Source organism: Equus przewalskii, chromosome 22 (genome assembly GCF_037783145.1).
Source record: "Equus przewalskii isolate Varuska chromosome 22, EquPr2, whole genome shotgun sequence".
Taxonomy (NCBI): Eukaryota; Metazoa; Chordata; class Mammalia; order Perissodactyla; family Equidae; genus Equus; species Equus przewalskii.
Window position 1 is genome coordinate 24,829,248 of NC_091852.1, and position 19,863 is coordinate 24,849,110.

At 33.2% G+C, this 19,863-nt stretch overlaps 1 protein-coding gene across 6 annotated transcripts in view; it reads left to right on the top strand.

Moving 5' to 3' along the window:
- JAK2 (Janus kinase 2) overlaps positions 1 to 19,863 on the top strand; it is a 136,287-nt gene that overhangs the window by 66,234 nt on the left and 50,190 nt on the right. For 3 of the 6 annotated variants that reach the window (XM_008525246.2, XM_070589989.1, XM_070589990.1), the window contains 5 exons: positions 1,055 to 1,178; positions 9,750 to 9,867; positions 11,568 to 11,713; positions 18,076 to 18,397; positions 19,183 to 19,302. In XM_008525246.2, coding sequence (XP_008523468.2) covers positions 1,055 to 1,178; positions 9,750 to 9,867; positions 11,568 to 11,713; positions 18,076 to 18,397; positions 19,183 to 19,302 — 830 coding nt within the window. The remainder of the gene's footprint in view (positions 1 to 1,054; positions 1,179 to 9,749; positions 9,868 to 11,567; positions 11,714 to 18,075; positions 18,398 to 19,182; positions 19,303 to 19,863) is intronic. The other 3 variants (XM_070589991.1, XM_070589992.1, XM_070589993.1) reach the window with 1 other exon arrangement.

Genomic DNA, 19,863 nt, shown 5'->3' on the forward strand with positions numbered 1-19,863 from the left:
TTTTTTAATTTGTGTTATAATTTCTCCTATGATCTGTGAGATATTTAGAAGTATTTGTAAATATAGGAATGAATGAAAGGATACAGTTTAAAAGTTGTTACTGGATAATGTTTTAACATGCAACTTACTGAAATTATTACATATCTATGAGTAGATGGTTGTGTTAATAATTTAAATAAAAATTTTAAATCTTTGTTGTCAGTGTATCAAGTTGGTGTCATTTTGTCTACAGTGGAAAAGAATAAAAACATCCCTAGAATAAAAGTGGTTTTTATTGTGAGGCTTACGTTTTCAAATATGTAGGATTAAAACATTTTTTCTAAGTATTCATTTCTGATTCAATTGAAGTTTGGTTAGAGAACATGGTATGTATGGTTATTTTCTGGCATTTTTGGAGACTTGTTTTTAGTCTCCACGTGATTGATGTGTTTACGTGTGTGTGTATGTGTGAATGTTCTATATCTGCTTGGAAATAATATGCATTATTTAATTATATGGCTTAGGTGTTCTGTATGCTTTTTAAAAAGTTTAGTGACCTTCAGCCTTTTGTTAATGTACCTCCTAAAATATTTTTGAAAAAAATCACATCCTTGCATTGTAAGTTGACATTTAAAATTTTGCATTGTAAATTGAAATACTGCAGAGGATATAATTACCAGTGTATTGTGTAAACCTTGTCATAAAAAAATAAAACTGTTTCATTGTTCTCTTAAGAGAAGCCAATGATTTCTAAATGCTTTATTTGATACTGTCATTATCAATTAAAACCCGCACAAATTTGGATCAATCTTTCTGTAGAGAACAATTTAAGAAGCTAGATAAAATGTTTTCTAAAATCTGCTTGAGAGAGTTGTAGCAATCATATTTTAAAATATAGAGGAAAAAAGGTATTTAATTAAAAATTCAGTTGTAAATTGTGTTGAACCAAAAGATTTCGACTGCTACTGCATTTTATGCTGATTTTAAGATTTGTTACTTCAGCCCCATTACAAATTATAGATGTTATGTAAATATACTTTTAACCGTAATCATTTCTTTTCTGCTTCTTTCCTAGGAATCACACCTGTGTATCACAGTATGTTCGCTTTAATGAGTGAAACAGAAAGAATCTGGTATCCCCCCAACCATGTCTTCCATATAGATGAATCAGCCAGGCACAGTGTACTCTACAGAATAAGGTACTTTCTCCAGTGAAGTGACTCAGTTAATAGTGAAAGGGCAAAGTGGGAGAAATTATCAAACATTTTTTTTTAGTTGCAGGGTACTTAATATCAGAGACTAGAACCAATTAGCATTAAACTTCTTAATTTAAGACTGTTTCTCCTCTAGAGGAAGTGTTCATACATGTTCTTTAACTAGAATGCTCTGAAAATAAAGCTGTTCTGGTGGGATGCTACTGTATCGCTTGTGATTATAGTTAAATTTCAAAAAGGATGAGAATGGTTTTTACTAGCAAAATCGTACATGTTTGGGATATTGCTAGTTTCCCAGGAAATGTGATGTCTTGTGCAATAAAAATTAATCTTACATCTCTTCAATAACTTTTTTTTAAGTTGAAGGAAAAATAAGATTTTGCCAGTGTTTGTTTACAGCCTTAAATTATAAGTTAATTAATGGTAATATGTAATACCAATTTAGAGAAATCCAGAGGTACTCTTCTACTCAAAAGTATGACACAAATAAGTTTGATCTTACTTATGAAATAGATCCATTCCATGCACAGAGTCAGTGTTGCATAGTAAAAAAGAACATGAAATCATTCATGATTTTAAAAAGAAGCCTTAATAAACTAAGACTCAAGAGAGATGTCATAACTAGTACACAAGGTATCTATGAAAAACATGTAGTAAATAATATTCTTACATGGTAAAATGTTAGAAGCAATGTCTTTAAAATCAGGAACAAGATAGCTACAAACACTGCTTCTGTTTAGGATTTTAGTGGAGTTCCTAACCAGTATGGTAAGACAAAAATAAATAAAATGTCTAGTAATCAAGAACAAAGAAGCAAAAAAAATCATTATTTGGAGATTATGTGATTGTTAACGTAGAAAATACGAACAAATCTGCAGGCATCAATAATAAGCATTCAACAGAGTGCCAGATCTATGTAATCAACATGTTAAAAAGTCAGCTATTTCTATACACAACAAACAAATAGAAAAGAGGTCAAATAACAGCTAATAACAAAAAAAATAAGGTACCTAGGAGTAAATCTATCCAAAGTTATGTACGACTTTTATGCAGGTTTTAAGACTTTACAAAGGTGTATTGTTTGAAGAAGCATACTAACATGCTACATATGATTGACGAAATATCAATATCTTAAGAATTTTTTTTATCACTTTTTGTAATCAGTATACTTTATTCACTTAACAAGTGAATCTTTTTATTTTAAAATGTCTGTAGAGCAAGGATCTGCAGTCTTTTTATGTAAAAGGCTGGATAGTAAATATTTTAGGTTTTGCAGGTCATAGTGTCTCTCTTGTAATTATTCAGCTCTGTTATTACAGCATGAAAGCAGCTGCAGACAATAAGTAAATGAATGGCCATGACTGTATTCCTGTAAAATTTTATTTATAAAAACTGACCATGACCGAGTGGTTAAATTCGCGTGCTCCACTTCGGCGGCCTGGGGTTTCGCTGGTTTGGATCCTGGGCACGGACATGGCACCACTCCTCAGGCCACACTGAGGCAGCATCCCACATACCACGACCAGAAGGACCCACAACTAAAATATACAATTATGTACTAGGGGGATTTGGGGAGAAAAAGCAGAAAAAAAATAAAGAAGATTGGTAACAGTTGTTAGCTCAGGTGCCAATCTTTAAAAAGAAAAACCCCAAAACTGACAGTGGACCAGATTGGGCCTGTGGGTCATAGTTTGCTGACCTTACCTAAAGAATTAAAAATGGTTCTTCTATCAAATTCATGAATTCCTCTTATTGTTAAAGGGGCACATACCCATAGCTACCTATAGTCAGAATTTCCAAGGAAAATCTAACCAGAAACTGCCCAAAAGGAGATTTTATGTAATGTTTAAAAATCCTACCAGCCTATTGTTCATGGGCTAGTCTTCATTTCCTTTATTACAAATGTAGAACTTATGTCAAAAAAACATAAAAGAGCAATAATTATAAAACTGTGTTGAAGGACTTATGATGTAATTTGTATGACAATAATAGAACAAAAGGAATAGAACAAAGTTTTTGTATACTATTGAAATTAAGTTGATATTAATAAGGGCTAGGTTAAGTTAAAATGTTAATTGTAATTCCCTGGGAGACTTTTAAGAAAACAACTAAAAATATATAGTAAAAGAAACAACAAGAGACTTAATACAATACCCTAGAAAATACCTCAACACAAAAGAAAGGCGTAATGGAGGAACAGATGAACAAAAAGACATAAGCCATATCGAAAACAAATAGCAAAATGACAGACATAAATAGTACCTTAACAGTGACTGCAATAAATGTAAATGTATTAAACACTCAAATCAAAAGGCAGAGATTGGAGGAATAGATTTACAAAACATAAACTACATGTTGTCTATAAGAGGCATACTTTACACGCAAAGACACAAGTAAATTGAAAGTAAAGGACTGAAAAAGAGGTACCAGGCATTCAGTAACCCAAAGAGAGCTGGAGCAGCTATATTAATATCAGACAAAATTGACCTTAAGATATAATTGTTTCTTAGAGACAAAAAAGGGACACTTTATAGTGATAAAAGTGTCAGTCCATTAGGAAAACTTAATAACATTTGTTTATAATTGATATAAATTGGATCTAACTGCAGAGCTCCAAAATACATAAAGCAACAACTGACAGAATTGAAGGGGAAAATAGACAATTCAGCAATAATAGTTGGAGACTTTAGTACCTCACTTTCAGTAATGGAGAGGACAACTTGACAGAAGATCAGCAAGGAAATAGAAGACTTGAAAAACACTATAAACCAGCTAGATATAGAACACTCCACCCAACAGTAGCACAATCCACATTCCTCTCAGGTGCACGTGGAACATTCTCTAGAATAGAAATTCTGCATGTGTTAGTCCACAAAACAAGTCTCAATAAATTTAAAAAGATTGAAATCATGTAAAGTATGTTCTCTGACCACAGTGGAATTAAATTACAAATCATCAATAGAAAGAAAGCTGGAAAATTCACAAATGTGTGGTAGTTAACGACACACTTCTCAATAACCAATGGATCAAAGAAGAAATCACAAGGGTAAATAGAAAATACTTTGATATGGCTGAAAATGAAAACACGACATATCAAAACTTACGCAGCTAAAACAATGCTTAGAGGGGAATTCATAGCTATAAACACCTATATTTAAAAAGAAACATTTTCAAATCAATAAGATTCCACCTTAAGAAAGTAGAAAAAAAAGAGTGAGTTAAACTCAAAGCAAGTTGGAGGAAGGAAATAGTAAAGATCAGAGTAGAAATAAATGGAATAGAAAAACAGTAGAGAAAATCAAGAAACCAAAAGTTGGTTTTTTGAAAAGATCAAGTGTCAATAAACCTTCAGCTAGACTGACCAGGATAAAAAGAGAGAAGCCTAAATTATTAAAATCATGACTATAAGACAGAACATCACTGTGACCTTACAGGCATAAAGATGATGAGGAGCAGCTGTATGCTAACAGATTACATAACCAAGATGAAATGGACACATGGCTAGAAAGACACAAACTATAGGAACGTACAAAAGAAGAAATAGAATGTCTGAGTAGACGTATAGTGAATAAATAAACTGAATTAGTAATTTAAAAAAACTTCCCACAAAGAAAAGCCCAGGCCTAGATGGCTTCACCAGTGAATTTTGTCAAACATGTAAAGAAGAATAATACCAATTGTTCACAAAACGTGAAAAGGAGGGAACACTTCACCACTCATTCTATGAGTTCAGTATTACTCTGATATCAAATCCAGACAAAGACATCCAGAAGAAAAAAAACTACAGAGCAATATCCCTTATGAATATAGATGTAAAAATCTTCAACAAAATACTAGCAAACCAAATCCAGCAATATATAAAAAGGATTAAATACCTTGACCAGATGAGATTTATCCCAGGAAATGCAAGGTTGCTTTAACATCCTTAAATCAATCAATATAATGCACCATATTAGTAGAATAAAGAACCAAAACCACGTCATCATTTCAATAGATACAGAGGAAGCATTTGACAGAATCCAACACCCTATCGTGATAAAAATACTCAACATGGTAGGAATGGAAGGCTGCTTCCTCAGTCTGGTAAAGAACATCTATGAAAAACCCAAAGCTAGTATTATACTTGATGGTGAAATACTGAATGCTTTCTCCCAAAGGTCAGAAACAAGACAAAGATATCTGCTCTCACCACTTCTATATACCATAGATTCTAATCAGGGAAATTAGGCAAGAAAAGAAATAAAAGGCATCCATACTGGAAAAGAAGTAAAACTGTTCACAGATGATATGATCTTGTATATAAAAAATCCTAAGGAATTAATAAACTATTAGAACTAATAAATGAACTCAGCCTGGTTGTAGGATAGAAGATCAACATACCAAAATCATTTGTATTTCTATACACTAGCAAGAACCAATCCAAATGTGAAATTAAGAAAACAATTCCATTTCAATAGCATAAAAAACAATACTTAGAAATAAACTTCACAAAAGAAGTAAACTTATACACTGAGATATAGAAAATGTCATTGAAAGAAGTTAGGGAAAGACCTAAATAAATGGAAAGACTCATGTTTATGGATGGAAAACATAATATTCTTAAGATGGCAATGTTCCCAAAATTGATCTATATATTCAATGCAATTTCTACTAAAATCCTAGCTGTCTTTATTGCAGAAATTGGCAAGTTAATCATAAAATTTGTATATAAATCAAAAGGACTTGGAATAGCCTAAACAATCTTGAAAAAGAACAAAGTTGGACAATTCATACTTCCTAATTTCAGAACTTACTCTACAACTATAGTAATCAAGATACAAGGTATTGGCTTAAGGATAGACCTAGAGATTAATGGAATAGAATTGAAAGTCTAAAAATAATCCCTCATATTATGGTGATTGATTTTTTTTTTTACTGAGGTCATAATAGTTTATAACATTGTGAAATTTCAGTTGTACATTATTATTTGTCTATCACCATATATATGTACCCCTTTACCCTTTATGCCCACCTCCTAACCCCCTTCCCCTCCAGTAAACACTAATCCATTCTCTTTGTCCATGTATTTATTTATCTTCCACATATGAGTGAAATCATATGGTGTTTGTCTTTCTCTGTCTGGTTTATTTTGCTTAACATAATACCCTCAGGGTCTGTCCATGTTGTTGCAAATGGGACAATTTTGTCTTTTTTATGGCTGAGTAGTACTCCATTGTGTGTGTGTACATATATACACGCACCACATCTTTGTCCATTCATCAGTCAATGGGCATGTGGGTTGCTTCCACATCTTGGCTATTGTGAATAATGCTGCAGTGAACATAGGGTGCTTGGTGATTGATTTTTGACAAGGGTGCCAAGATAATTCATGGAGAACGAATATACTTTTCAGGAGTTGGTGCTGGGGCACCTGGATATTCACATGTAAAACAATGAAGTTAGACCACTAACTCACGCTATATAAAGAAATGTAACTTAAAGTGGATCATAGACCTAAATCTAAAAGCTAAAACTATAACACTCTTAGAAGAAAACATAGGAGTAAAGCTTCCATGTACTTAGATTTGGCAATGGTTTCTTCACTATGGCACCAAAAAGTCAAGCAACAAAAAAATAGATTAATTGGGATTTGTCAAAATATGTCTGTGCACCATATGATACTGTCATGAATGTGCAAAGACTACCCACAGAATTGAAGAAAATGTTTGTAAATCATATATTTGATAAAGGTTTTATATTCAGAATATGTAAAGAACACTTATAGCTCAACAATACAATGACAGATAACCCAATGAAAATATGAGCAAGGGATTTGAATAGACATTTCTCTAAATAAGACATACAAATGGCCAATAAACATGCGAAAAGATGCCTAACATAGTTATTCATTAGAGAAATGTAAATCAAAACCACAGTGGGATACCAATTCACCTACTAGGATGGCAAAAGTAAAGTAGATGGACAATAACAAGTTGTTATGAATTCGTCAAATTAATACTTATTAAGTGTAGCACAGGCTGCTGGGTGGTGAACTTCAGTTCAATAACAGACCACAAGAGGAACTGAAGTAGAGAAGTTTAGTCCTCACAGGTCCTGGAGGAAGTACCCAGCATACCTTGAGGGGCCACACGGGGAAGTCAAGACAGAGTGTAGATAGGACCTGGGGGCACATGCCTTTATTAGCATCTGTGGGTAGAGTACTTTGGGGTTCCTCGGCAGAGGCCAGATTGGTCAATTCATACCAAAAGAGCTGGGTTTTGGTAAACCACTTGGGAATCTTACTGAAGGGGAGCATAAGAGTTAGGCACTGGGAGTCTGGGAAGATTGTTGATCACAAGGACTATTGGTGAAGTCATATCAGGAACTTATATTTGCTTGTGACTCTGCAGGCTGCTATCTCACGCGTGCTCTTGCATGAGAGGGCTAATTTCAATTTAAGGTCACTGCAGGCCTCCTGGCCAAACAAAATGGATGTCAAGGCAACAATACCATGGAGTGATTTAGCTAAACTCTCAACCTGTGTGTTAGCAAGGATGTGAACTACTGGGATGCTCATATGTTGCTGTTGTAATGTAAAACATAAAATAGTGCAACCACTTTGGAAAACAATTTGACTGTTCCTCAAAAAGATAAACAGAATTACCATATGATCCAGCAATTCCACCCCTAGGTATGTGGAAGAGAAATGAAAACATATGTCTACACACACAAAAACTTGTACATGACTATTCATAGCAGCATTTATTCACACTAGCCAAAAGATGGAAACAACCCAAATGTCCATCAAGTGATGAATGGATAAGCAAAAGGTAATGTATCCATACAATGGAGTATTAGGGGCAATTAAAAGGAACGAAGTATTGATAAATGCTATAATGTGGATGATCCTTGAAAACATTGCACTAGGTGAAAAGAAGGTAGAAAAGGCCACATATTATATGATTCCATGTATATAAAATGTCCAGAACAGGCAAATTTATGGAGCTAGAAAGACTAGTGGTAACTTAGGACTGGGGAGTGGATAGGGGTCATTTGGCTAGGACTGCTGATGAGTATGGAGTTTCTTTTAGGAGACTTGAAAATGTTCTAAAATTAGGTTGTGATGATGTTTGTGCAATGCTATAAATATACTGAAAAACGTTGAATTGTGCACTTTAAATGGATGAATTTTAAGGTATGTGAGATATCTCAATAAAGCTGTAAATAAAAAAGCAATATAGAATATTTTTTGTTTCTTTGAGACAAGTTTTTAACTTCCATTTCTTAAAAGAAGAAGCAATTATTTCTTTTCACACCAAATGAGCATTTCCAGATTCCTCTAAGGATAAAACTGGATTAACATTAAAAAAATTTTTATTCATTTATTGCAGTAACATTGGATTTCAACATTAAATAGCTTTCTGATGTACATCATTATATATAGCGAATTCTGTGTAAATTACTTTGTGTGCATCACCCAAAAACTAATTATAGTCCATTGCCACACATGTGAGACTAATCATCCCTTTTGCCCTTCCTCCTTCCCCTATGGTAACCACCAGTCCAGTCTCTGTTGCTATGTGTTTGTCTGTCGTTTTTATCTTCTGCTTTTGAGTTAGATCATACGGTATTTGACTTTCTCCCTCTCACTTATTTCACTTATCATAATACCCTCAAAGTCCATCCATGTTGTCACAAATGGCCAGATTTCATCATTTCTTACGGCTGAGTAGTATTCCATTATGTATATATACCACATCTTCTTTATCCATTCGTCCCTTGATGGATACCTAGGTTGCTTCCAAGTCTTGGCTATTGTGAACAATGCTGCAGTGAACACAGAGGTGCATGTATCTTTATGCATTTGTGTTTTCAAGTTCTGTGGATAAATGCCTAACAGTGGGATAGCTGGATCATATGGTAGATGTATTCTTAATTTTCTAAGAATACTCCATACTACTTTCCATAGTGGCTGCACCGGTTTGCACTCTCACCAGCAGTGTACGAGGATTCCCTTCTCTCCACATCCTCTCCAACTCTTGTTGTTTCCTGCCTGGTTAATTATAGCCATTCTGACCTGGGTGAGATGATATCTCATTGCAGTTTTGATTTGCGTTTTCCTGATAGTTAATGATGTTGAACATCTTTTCAAGTACCTGTTGGCCATCCGTATGTCTTCTTTGGAGAAATCTCTGTTCAGATCTTTTGCCCATTTTTTAATTGGGTTGTTGGTTTTTTGTTGTTGAGATGTATGAGTTCTTTGTATATTTTGGATATTAACCCCTGTTTATGTTTTATTTCTACATTTCTCTATTTCCTGTTATTGCTTCTACATTCTGTACCTGGCAGAAGGCAGTATATTGATTTTACATTTATATTTCTTGTATTTTCTGTGTATCTTATTGTAATAGTCTTATCCATATTTCCTTTTGTCCTAAGCTTGTATTTAAACACTGTTATCTTTGTTTTCTGATAATGGGATAACACTTTTCAGTATGATGGAAGTGGATATATATACACACTGTGTTTATATTTGATCTTTTTGGAGGCTGACTGAATGTTTTAATTGTCTTGTAGATTTTACTTTCCTTACTGGTATTGTAATGGCAGCAACAGAACCTATCGGCATGGAATATCTCGAGGTGCTGAAGCTCCTCTTCTTGATGACTTTGTCATGTCTTACCTTTTTGCTCAGGTATGATTATTATCTTACTTGTACATGTGTTAAATGATACTTGTACATGTGTTAAATGATAAATATCTTGCTGTGTAATGTATCTCTTAATGAGAAAAATCTTCATATATGGGAAAATTGATGTTCTGTCTTGCATAGCAGTTGCAGAGAGGTAACAAAATTGTCTTTTTATCACTAATTTTTAATCCCAAAGTTTATGGAGAATAGAATCTATTTTATGAAGATTCCTTGAATTGGCCCTTTTGAATTTTCTTTTTTTTTATCTTAGTCCTTTAGATCATTTTAAGGATTTCACAAAGTTTGGACTGAGTTTTACAGCATGGTTCATGTAGACATAAGTGGCTGGAATATAAGACAGTAAAATTTCTTTAGAGAGGCTGTTTTAATTCTTGAAAAATTTTAGACTTAAATATTGGGTAGTGAAATGTAAAAGAAGTAGGTAACTGCATAAAAATTAAGCTACAATAGTTTGTGTAGCTCCTCCTAGGAGGGTGGCTAGATTTGATACTTAGTCTGAGAGCTGTGTTCCAGTTATTTGTTTATTAATACTGTTATGTTAAATTTTTGTGGTGTACTTGAACATTTTGTAGTGCTTTCTTATCTGTTACCTTGATTTAAACTGTGATTGAAATGTTTTGTTATTAGGCTGAGGAGTAGAAACTAAAGAAAGAAAAGAAAAGATGTTAGTGCTTTTGGATAAAGATGTTCTCTTGGTATCCCTAAAGTGTCAGATTAAGGAGTTCTAAATCAGATTTGCTGATATCAGAGAAAATAACCCCACAGATCCTCGTGGTTCACATTTCTAAGATTTCTATCAGGGTTAGTTAAGTTTGTGAGCAACAAATTAAAAAATATTTCTTTTGCGGTATGAGAGCAACCAACTTATTTTTTTAATTGTGGTAAAATATACTTAATAAAATTTACCATTTTAACCATTTTTAAGTGGACAGATCCGTGGCATTAATTAAGTACATTCCCATTGTTGTGCAACCGTCACCACCTTCTATCTCCAGAACATTTTTCATCTTCCTAAGCTACAAAATAGTTCAGCCACTAAACTATCTTTAAAGGATGTAAGACAGTACTGTAGAAAGATAGATTTGGAAAAGTTAAGCAAATAAAAGCCAAAAGTGAGATTTCCCTTCTAAATTCATTTTCTTCTGAAGATTGTCTTTATGTCATCAAATATGGCTACTCAGCTGCCATGTGAACAATCTTTAATTAATTCATATATATTCAGGAAAAAAAAGTTATGTTCTTTCTTTGGTTCATTTCTTATTTTGTGACTGTAACTATTTTCTTATTTTTCTGGCTGAATGCAGATGAAATTTCTTGGTTCAAATGTTGTCAGCTACCCAGATGAAAAACTACTTTTCTTACAGTTTTAATTAAATGAAATTTTAATTGTTACATACTGTGATGTTTAAGGAAAGCTAGTTTAAAATAATATGCTTTGGCGTTTGGGACTCTATTTCACTTGTACCTTTAATGGGTATTTGGTTGATTATGTTCTTAGCACTGCTCTCACTGATTTTTTGTATATTTCTTGTCTTTTGGGCATGAGTTCCACAGAATATCCTCATGAACAGAATATATCTGTATATGTTCTGGAAATTAGGTTATGGATTAAAATACGGTAGTCGATTAAAATGTGATGTGAGACTTATGAGATATTTCCTTCTAAATTTTTTTTCCTTTAGTGGCGGCATGACTTTTTGCATGGATGGGTAAAAGTACCTGTGACTCATGAAACACAGGAAGAATGTCTTGGGATGGCAGTGTTAGATATGATGAGAATAGCCAAAGAAAAGGATCAAACCCCACTGACCATCTATAGCTCTATCAGGTAATTTCTTTATTCAGATCCATATACATAAATGTGAACAGTTGGAGTTTTTATATAATTTATTTGTATTTTCTGTATTCGCCCATACATTTTTATTTTATAATAATTAAGAGTAAATTGGGTAACTTTTCTTCCTTGTGTATAACACATATTTTGTGGGATAAATTAGTTTTTTTCTTCCAATTTTATTGAGATATAATTGACATAAACACTGTATAAGTTTAAGGAATACAGCATAATCATGTGACTTACATGTATTCTAAAATGATTGCCACAGTAAATTTAGTTAACATCTATCATATAGATACCAAAAAAAGAGAAAGGAAAAAAAATTTTTTTCCCTTGTGATGAGAACTCTTAGGAGCTACTCCCTTATTTATCATACAACAGTGTTAACTTATAGTTATCATATTGTACCTACATCCCAAGTACTTATTTATCTTATAACTAAAAGAAATTATTGAGAGAGTTAGAGTACTACAGAAAATATCATAGATGTTCAATACTTATTTGTTATTTGATTCATTTATTCTGAAAAGGCTAGGTAAGTCAAAGTAATGAACACCTAGAAGCATAATTTCTGATAGATTTTCAAATTTTATAAATAATTCTGAATCACTATTTATCAAATAGTGGTCCTTATTTTATTTCAGTTAGTATCACCTGAGGTGCCTGTTAAAATTGAAGATTCTTGGACCCTAACCCAAGAATTTGGATCCAATAAATCTGAGGTGAAGCCCAGAAATATGAATTTTTGCAAGTGCTCCAGGAGATTTTTTTTTATTTTACCTTTGATAAGGTATAATTGACATATAAAATTGTAAGCTATTTAAAGTGTATATCATGTTGATTTGCTATATGTATACATTGTGAAAGGATTCCCTTATCTAGTTTATTAATGCACCTAGCACCTCGCATATATATGTGTTTTTTTTTTTTTTGGTGAGAACATTTAAGTGCTGTTCTCTTAGCAAATTTCAATTATACAATACAGTGTTATCAATTATAGTCACCACATTTAACATTAGATCCTCAGACCTTCTTCATCTTATAATTGATCCAACATGTCTTATACAGGTGATCCATACTCCACATTCTTCAAATTCTTCTTCTGCACCTTGAATTTTGATAATCATGCCTAGTAGCGGTTTTTGAAACACTACTCCTATAGCCCAGCTTTAATGATTATAAAGCTTCTACTGTTTTTAAAAGTCTATATGACTATTATGAGAATGCTTTGAATCTTTTTTTCTTTGAAGACTAAATATGTGTTTTACATGTAACATTTGAGATTGAAAATTTGAGAATGTCATGAATCCGGTCAAAACTCTCTTTCTTCCTTGAAATCCTTCTCTCAATAACTGGCTTCAGTCACTCCTGTTTTGTATGTAACAGTATGTATGTATGTAGTCATTGTCACATAACAGTCAAAACAGTTACATACCCAATTTGCAGTGTATCAGTTTCTGTGTTTCTCTCTTTGGTTTTAAGTATTCTTGTTTTGTTTTCAGATGTCTCTTAGGCCTTAACCTAAGGGTGTAGGCCATGGGGTATGCTCACTGAGGAATCGAGAAGATTCCAAAGTCCAAAGGAAAAACAAAACATTTTTTTTTTCCCCCTCTAAGGCCTTGATCTTTATTAAAATGCAGACAGAATGGATAAAGAAGATTGGGAGGGGGTATGCATGTGTGTGTGTGTGTGTGTGTGTTTGTGTAATGGAATATTACTCAGCTTTCAAAAAGAATGAAATCTTGCCATTTGCAACAACATGCATGGACCTAGAGGGGATTGGGCTAAGTGAAATAAGTCAGGTAGAGAAAGAAAAATACCATATGATTTTGCTTATATGTGGAATCTGAAAAACAAAACAAATGAGCAAATAAAACAAAAACAGACTCATAGATACAGAGAATGAACTAGTGGTCACCAGGGAGGGAATGGGTGAAATAGGATAAGGGGATCATGAGGAAAAACTTCCAGTTATAAAAATAAATAAGTCACAGGAATGTCATGTACAGTGTAGAGTATATTCAATGATATTGTAATAACGTTGCATGGTGACAGATGGTAATTAGACTTAGCTTGATGATCATTTTGTAATGTATAAAATTATCAAATCACTATATTGTAAACCTGAAAGTAATATAATATTGTATATCAATTATACTTCAATAAAAAATAAAATAAAATAAATGCAGACAGGCACCCTTTAGGATATTAACTCGGCCATTCATTCTTTTGTTCATTCATTCATTCAACAGCTATTTATTGAATACCTGCTATGTATGAGACCATAGTAGAACAGATTCAGGGGAGGAGTATCTTAGATATTGTTAATAGAAATTAAAGGAATTGAAGGGAACACAGGTGAAGAACAGAGAAGCTTTGAGCCACTGAAGGTGAATTTTAAAAAAATGAAGCCATCTCTAGGCTTATGCTATGGTGAAACACTTCTGCTTTGGAGACCATGATATTGTCCAAAGTCTTAGCACAATCTTTCTGTGTATGTTATGTTTCCTTTGAGGTCAGGAATCATGCCATCTGTTTATTCTTCTTCCTACATTATTAGTCTAGTGTCCTAAACCCAGTGAATGTTGAGCAGTTGTATTTCTCTGATTCTCTTAACCAGGATATAAATGTATCTGCAAAATTCTGTATCATTGTTTTCCTTTATTTTACTTTTAAAATTGTATAGATTTTAAACGTTAATTATAAGACTCCATGATATTTTAAAATAGCTTTATTGAGAAAAATTTCACCCATTTAAAGTGTATAATTCAATATTTTTTTAGTTCTTCACATATTCTGGATACAAATCCCCAGATACAAATTATATATACATGAGTTGAAAATATTTTTCCCATTCTATAGATTGTTTTTTCACTTTCTTAAAAGTATCATTTGCAGCATGAGTTTAAATTTCGCAGTCTAATTTAATTTTTCTTTTGTCTCTTGTACCATGATATTTTAATATTAGATAAATAACTTATCCTTGTTCTGAAGCAAAACATGCCTGCCTTGCTTGCCTTCTTAATATAATTGAACTCACTGATTTTTTTGAATTCTTATTTAATGCTTATTTCTGAGAAATAATCAAGGAACTCTACTCAGTGTTTAAATATTCAGGATTGACAGGAGAACAGATGAATGGTTAGTTTTTGGCAGAATGAATAAACTGCCTGTTCCTGGAAATATCCAGTAGGGTATGAATCTTTGATTAGTATAACTAAATACATATTCTTTCCCAGACTTAAAAAAAATATATGTAGGGTGCATGTCTGTGCCTCTGTGTTAGGTGTGTCTATGTCTGTGAGCCCATGCTTTTATGTGCATATGCACCTGTGTATATGTGTTTGTGCATTTCTTTGTGTATGTTTATGTATTAGATACTTATTCCTTTGTATGCTAATTCCTAATTAAACATTCTGACTTAGGTGTTGGAGTACAGAAAATGAAGGAAACAAATAAGATTTTTCCATTTTCATTCTTCATCTGCTCTTGAAAATCCTCAATTTGCTAAAGGGTGGGAAGAAGAGAACTGGAGAATGGAAAGAGTTTAAAGGAGACTGCGGAGTTTCAAACACTAGGCCAGAGCCAAGGCCACTTACATAGCAACTGAACTACATACCTCCTATCACTAGACCCTTTCTAAACAACTGTACTCATACTAAGTTTCCAGTAGCCTACTCCAATTGTAATGATAAAAAGCAGATTTCGTTTTACACTACTTGTCTACGGCAAGGCTGAATTTCAGAGCCTTTTAGAACCTCACTTTTAGGAATCTTTAAAAACTCAATATAAGAAAAGCATCAGGGAAATGTTTTATGCTTCCAGAGTCAACAACTTTGTGTCTCTTGAAAAATTTTAGTGTTTCTAACGTCTCTTTCTGGTAGCGTGACATGAAAGTGGATTCACCGTATTCAAGAACCTCACACTCCTATGGTATTCTCAAAAGATGTATATCTGGTCCCTTATTATAAGCATCAAAGTGGAAAGCCTTGTTTTATGTTGTTATCTTAAACTCTTCTTTTTGTCTCCAGATAAGTTTTCAAAACTTTATTAAATCAAGTAGCCATTGCTGTTTATGTAAATTGCAACATGGAAGTTTTTCTTGATTTTTGGCAAGAGCAGTTTCTATGGAATGATGGTGCAGAAGCCAGATTTGAGTGAGCTGAGGAGTAGATGGAAGGCAGGAAAATGGAACTGGCTGAATAAACTTTCAAAAAGAGGCCAGATAGTATGTAGCTGGAGGGAGATATGGGATAAAGAGATTTTACATTTAAGATGGGAAGAGTGTTAGTATTTTTAAAGCATGTGGATAGAAGAGAAAAAATAGAGTAAAAAATTCCCCAGAGGGTGAATGTATATTACAGGAAGAGAGAAGGGTATAAGTAAGTACATGTCAAAGAAATGGCTTTAATGAGCAGGTTTATACCCTATTTATTGTAATAGGTGGGAAGAAGGATGGAGAATGAGTGCAGATGTATGTAGGTTTGCTAGTAGGATACTGAGTGAGTTCTGCTTAGAGAAACCTTTTTGTTTTTATTTTTCCCCTGAGAAAGAGATAAAGTCTGCTGCAAGTGAGGAGGAATGTAGGTGAGTTTGAGGCAGAAGAAAGGTAGGAGGTTTGAGGAAGTTTGAGAAGGTTTGACATAGTTGTGGGACTTGGGAAAATTAGTTCAACAGAGAAATATGGTAAAAGTGACAGTAGTAATGAAAGCCCATTTGAAATTAGTGATTATGAGTTTGTTACAATGCAATCTATCTATCTTGTCTTGCTCCAGCAGCTGTGGCTATTTGAGTATAAAACTGAGCGTTCCTCAAGGGGTTTAGAGTAGGATGGGAAAGGGAATAAGCAGTGGTGTGCTGGTAAATGTTTAACAACCAGTTCTTGGGGGAAAAAAAGTGTGATTTGTTTATGATCTTTGCTGATATCCATCATGTAAATAATCTCTCCATGGCCAATTTCAGGGTATCAACCTGACGTCATCAAATGCAGAATTGGGAAGAGATGAGCAATAGCAAACTCTTTCCAATACTCATATATGATAACCATAAATGACATCAAAAGCATAGTTAGTAGTAAAATGTAAAATAAAATTAAAAGTATAAAATTGGAAGGGATGCATTTTGAGTATTATTACCTATATATATTCACACATAGATTTTTTTTTTTGGCTGAGTAAGATTTGCCCTGAGCTAGCATCTCTGCTAGTCTTCCTCTATTTTGTATGTGGGTCGCCACCACAACATGGCTGATGAGTGATGTAGGTCTGTGCCCAGGATCTGAACCTGTGAACCCAGGCTGCCAAAGCACCAAACTCAACCACTGTACCATGGGGCCGGCCCCTATTACCTGTATTTTTAATATAGTTTATTTATTTGTAAATTTACATAACTTAAATTTTAATGATGGATGTTTAACAATCAGCTCAAAATCCTTAAAATGTATTAATAAAGTCTCAGCATGAGCCTTCTCCAGCACTGGCTGTAAATACTCAAGTACAGCATAGTGTGATAAGTGGTATGATGGAGGGGTGCATAGAATTCTGTCAGACAAAGGGAGGAGCATCTAACATAGTCATAGAGATCCAGAAAGGTTTCCTAGCTTTGATGATGCTTGAGCTAAGACTTGTAGAATGAATAAAAGCTAACCAGATAGGAGATGGGTGATGGGGAGAAGGATTAGCATAGGTGAAGGCATGAAAATTTAATACAGTTTTACCTGCAGAAGTAAAATGTTCTTCATTTGTCAGATATTTGAGCAGGAGGAAAATAAGTTATCTACTTTCTTTAGGATATTTTTCATAGAGATGGAGATGCAAAAGAGTCAGAACATTTCCAAATGGAATTGTTTGGATTACAAAGGAATTATTACAAATTACTGAAGCTGGCCTAAGACAATAATGTATACAAAAAAAGTATGTTTGCATAATGAACAACAGTAGCAGTCAACAAAATGTAATAATTTCCAGAATTTATATGAATTTTGCTGTACAGCATCATAGGAAATATTTGTAACACAGTGCCGAAAAGATAGTATATGAGATAATCAGAGAAAACAAATTTTTAGACTCCATTACTAACTAGACTAAGTTTTCATTTAATTAGGGGAAGAAAATTAACATCTCCTATTTTAAACATTTATGGTACCTCAGAGAGAATTTATATATGTATTCACATCATCAGATGAAACATTAAGGTTTTATTCTGTGTAGGTAGTGGCTATGTCACCTTTCTCCACTTGACCACTGTGCTGTAGTACTTAGCTATCATGGAGAAAGGAGGTAACTTCTCTTAATTTTGTTTTAGATTTATTTCCTAATTTGTTTTGCTTTTCTGTGTGTGCTCTTTATCTCTAGCTACAAGACATTCTTACCAAAATGTGTTCGAGCAAAGATCCAAGACTATCATATTTTGACAAGGAAACGAATAAGGTACAGATTTCGCAGATTTATTGAGCAATTCAGCCATTGCAAAGCCACTGCCAGAAACTTGAAACTTAAGTATCTTATAAATCTGGAAACTCTTCAGTCTGCCTTCTACACAGAGCAATTTGAAGTAAAAGAACCTGGAAGAGGTCCTTCAGGTGAGGAGATTTTTGCAACCATTATAATAACTGGAAACGGTGGAATTCAGTGGTCAAGAGGGAAACATAAAGAAAGTGAGACACTGACAGAACAGGTAATCCTTAATGATACGTTCTCATTCTTTGTTAATTTAAGTAAAATGGCAATAGAAGCAAAGTAATTTTACTCATTTGAAACATGGTCTTGCACTTCTTTTCTCCCATTGATAGAAGTGGACATTTTTAATAGTGTGAAGCCATCAAGGTCATATCTATAGTTCTTTTCTCATTGTTCTTAAATGGTCTTTTATTTAATTTTTTATGACAATATAATTAGTAATGGTGTTCTTATAGTTTCAGAAAAGGCTTGAAAATTAAAAGTGATTTTTAAGGTAGTTTTGCCTCCTTTTTTTTTTTTTTTTTTACTATTGTTGATAGTAGGAGACACAATCATATAATTTGATTAATTGGAAAAGATTAATTTTGTTTTTATGATGATATATACCTGTTAAATAATTTAGTTTTTTTAGCTTGCGTTATGTGTTTTAAGTTTGTTCATGTCTATGTTGTTCTTAGATTGTTATTAGAGATTTATTTATTTTTTTAATCTTCATTCTTTGGTAGTTAAATTTTCAATTTTCTGGCAATGGTTCTTATTAATGTTGATTGGATTGAAGAGTACTATAGCATCCTGGCATCCTTTAATGCTCTCATTTTAATTCAAAGCAAGATGCAGTATAGTCTTAGGGTTAGATTATTGGGGGAGAAAATCTCATTTAATACTTATCTATTGCTATCAATACTTGTTTATTTTAAAGAATTGAAATGAATGTTATCTTCTTGTTTTGAAATGGCTCCATAAATTCTACCTGTTTTTAATTTCAAATGCTCTTAATTGCAGAATTTACAGTTATATTGTGATTTTCCTGATATTATTGATGTGAATATTAAGCAAGCACACCAAGAAGGCTCAAATGAAAGCAGAATTGTAACTATCCATAAGCAAGATGGTAAAACTCTGGTAAGTTTGCTTCATAAGTAAATAATGGTTATGTTTTACAGGTGTCAGAAATAAGTATTTCAGAATCTTAATACCAAAGTTATTTTCTTGTAGAAATTTTCATTATCATATTAAATATAGCTCTAAACATGAACATCGGTTTAGTAAACTTTTTTTATTACGTCTAGCTTTTTGTATCATTGCCAACAGTCTTCCCAGAGTTTCTTGTACGTTACTGTATTTTTCACTCATTTTTATCATTAGCAAAGCACTAGTTACTTTTCCCCACACTCTGTGTTGTGCTAGTTCCTTGTTGTAGTGCTCATTTCCACCTATACACTTTTTTTTACTGATAGAGATGTGCATAATGCCTGTCATGCTGCCTGACTAAAGGAGAAATCAGAACAATACTATCTGGAATTTATATAACAAAATATAAATCAATCCCAGGTCAGCCCTACCCAAGCTGTCAGACATGATTGATTCTAGAAGATTAATCCTTTCTTTAAATAGCCCTAGAAATCTCACTTATTTTAATTGAAAGGGAAGAAATTAATTCCTTTATATTCTGCTCTTAAATTT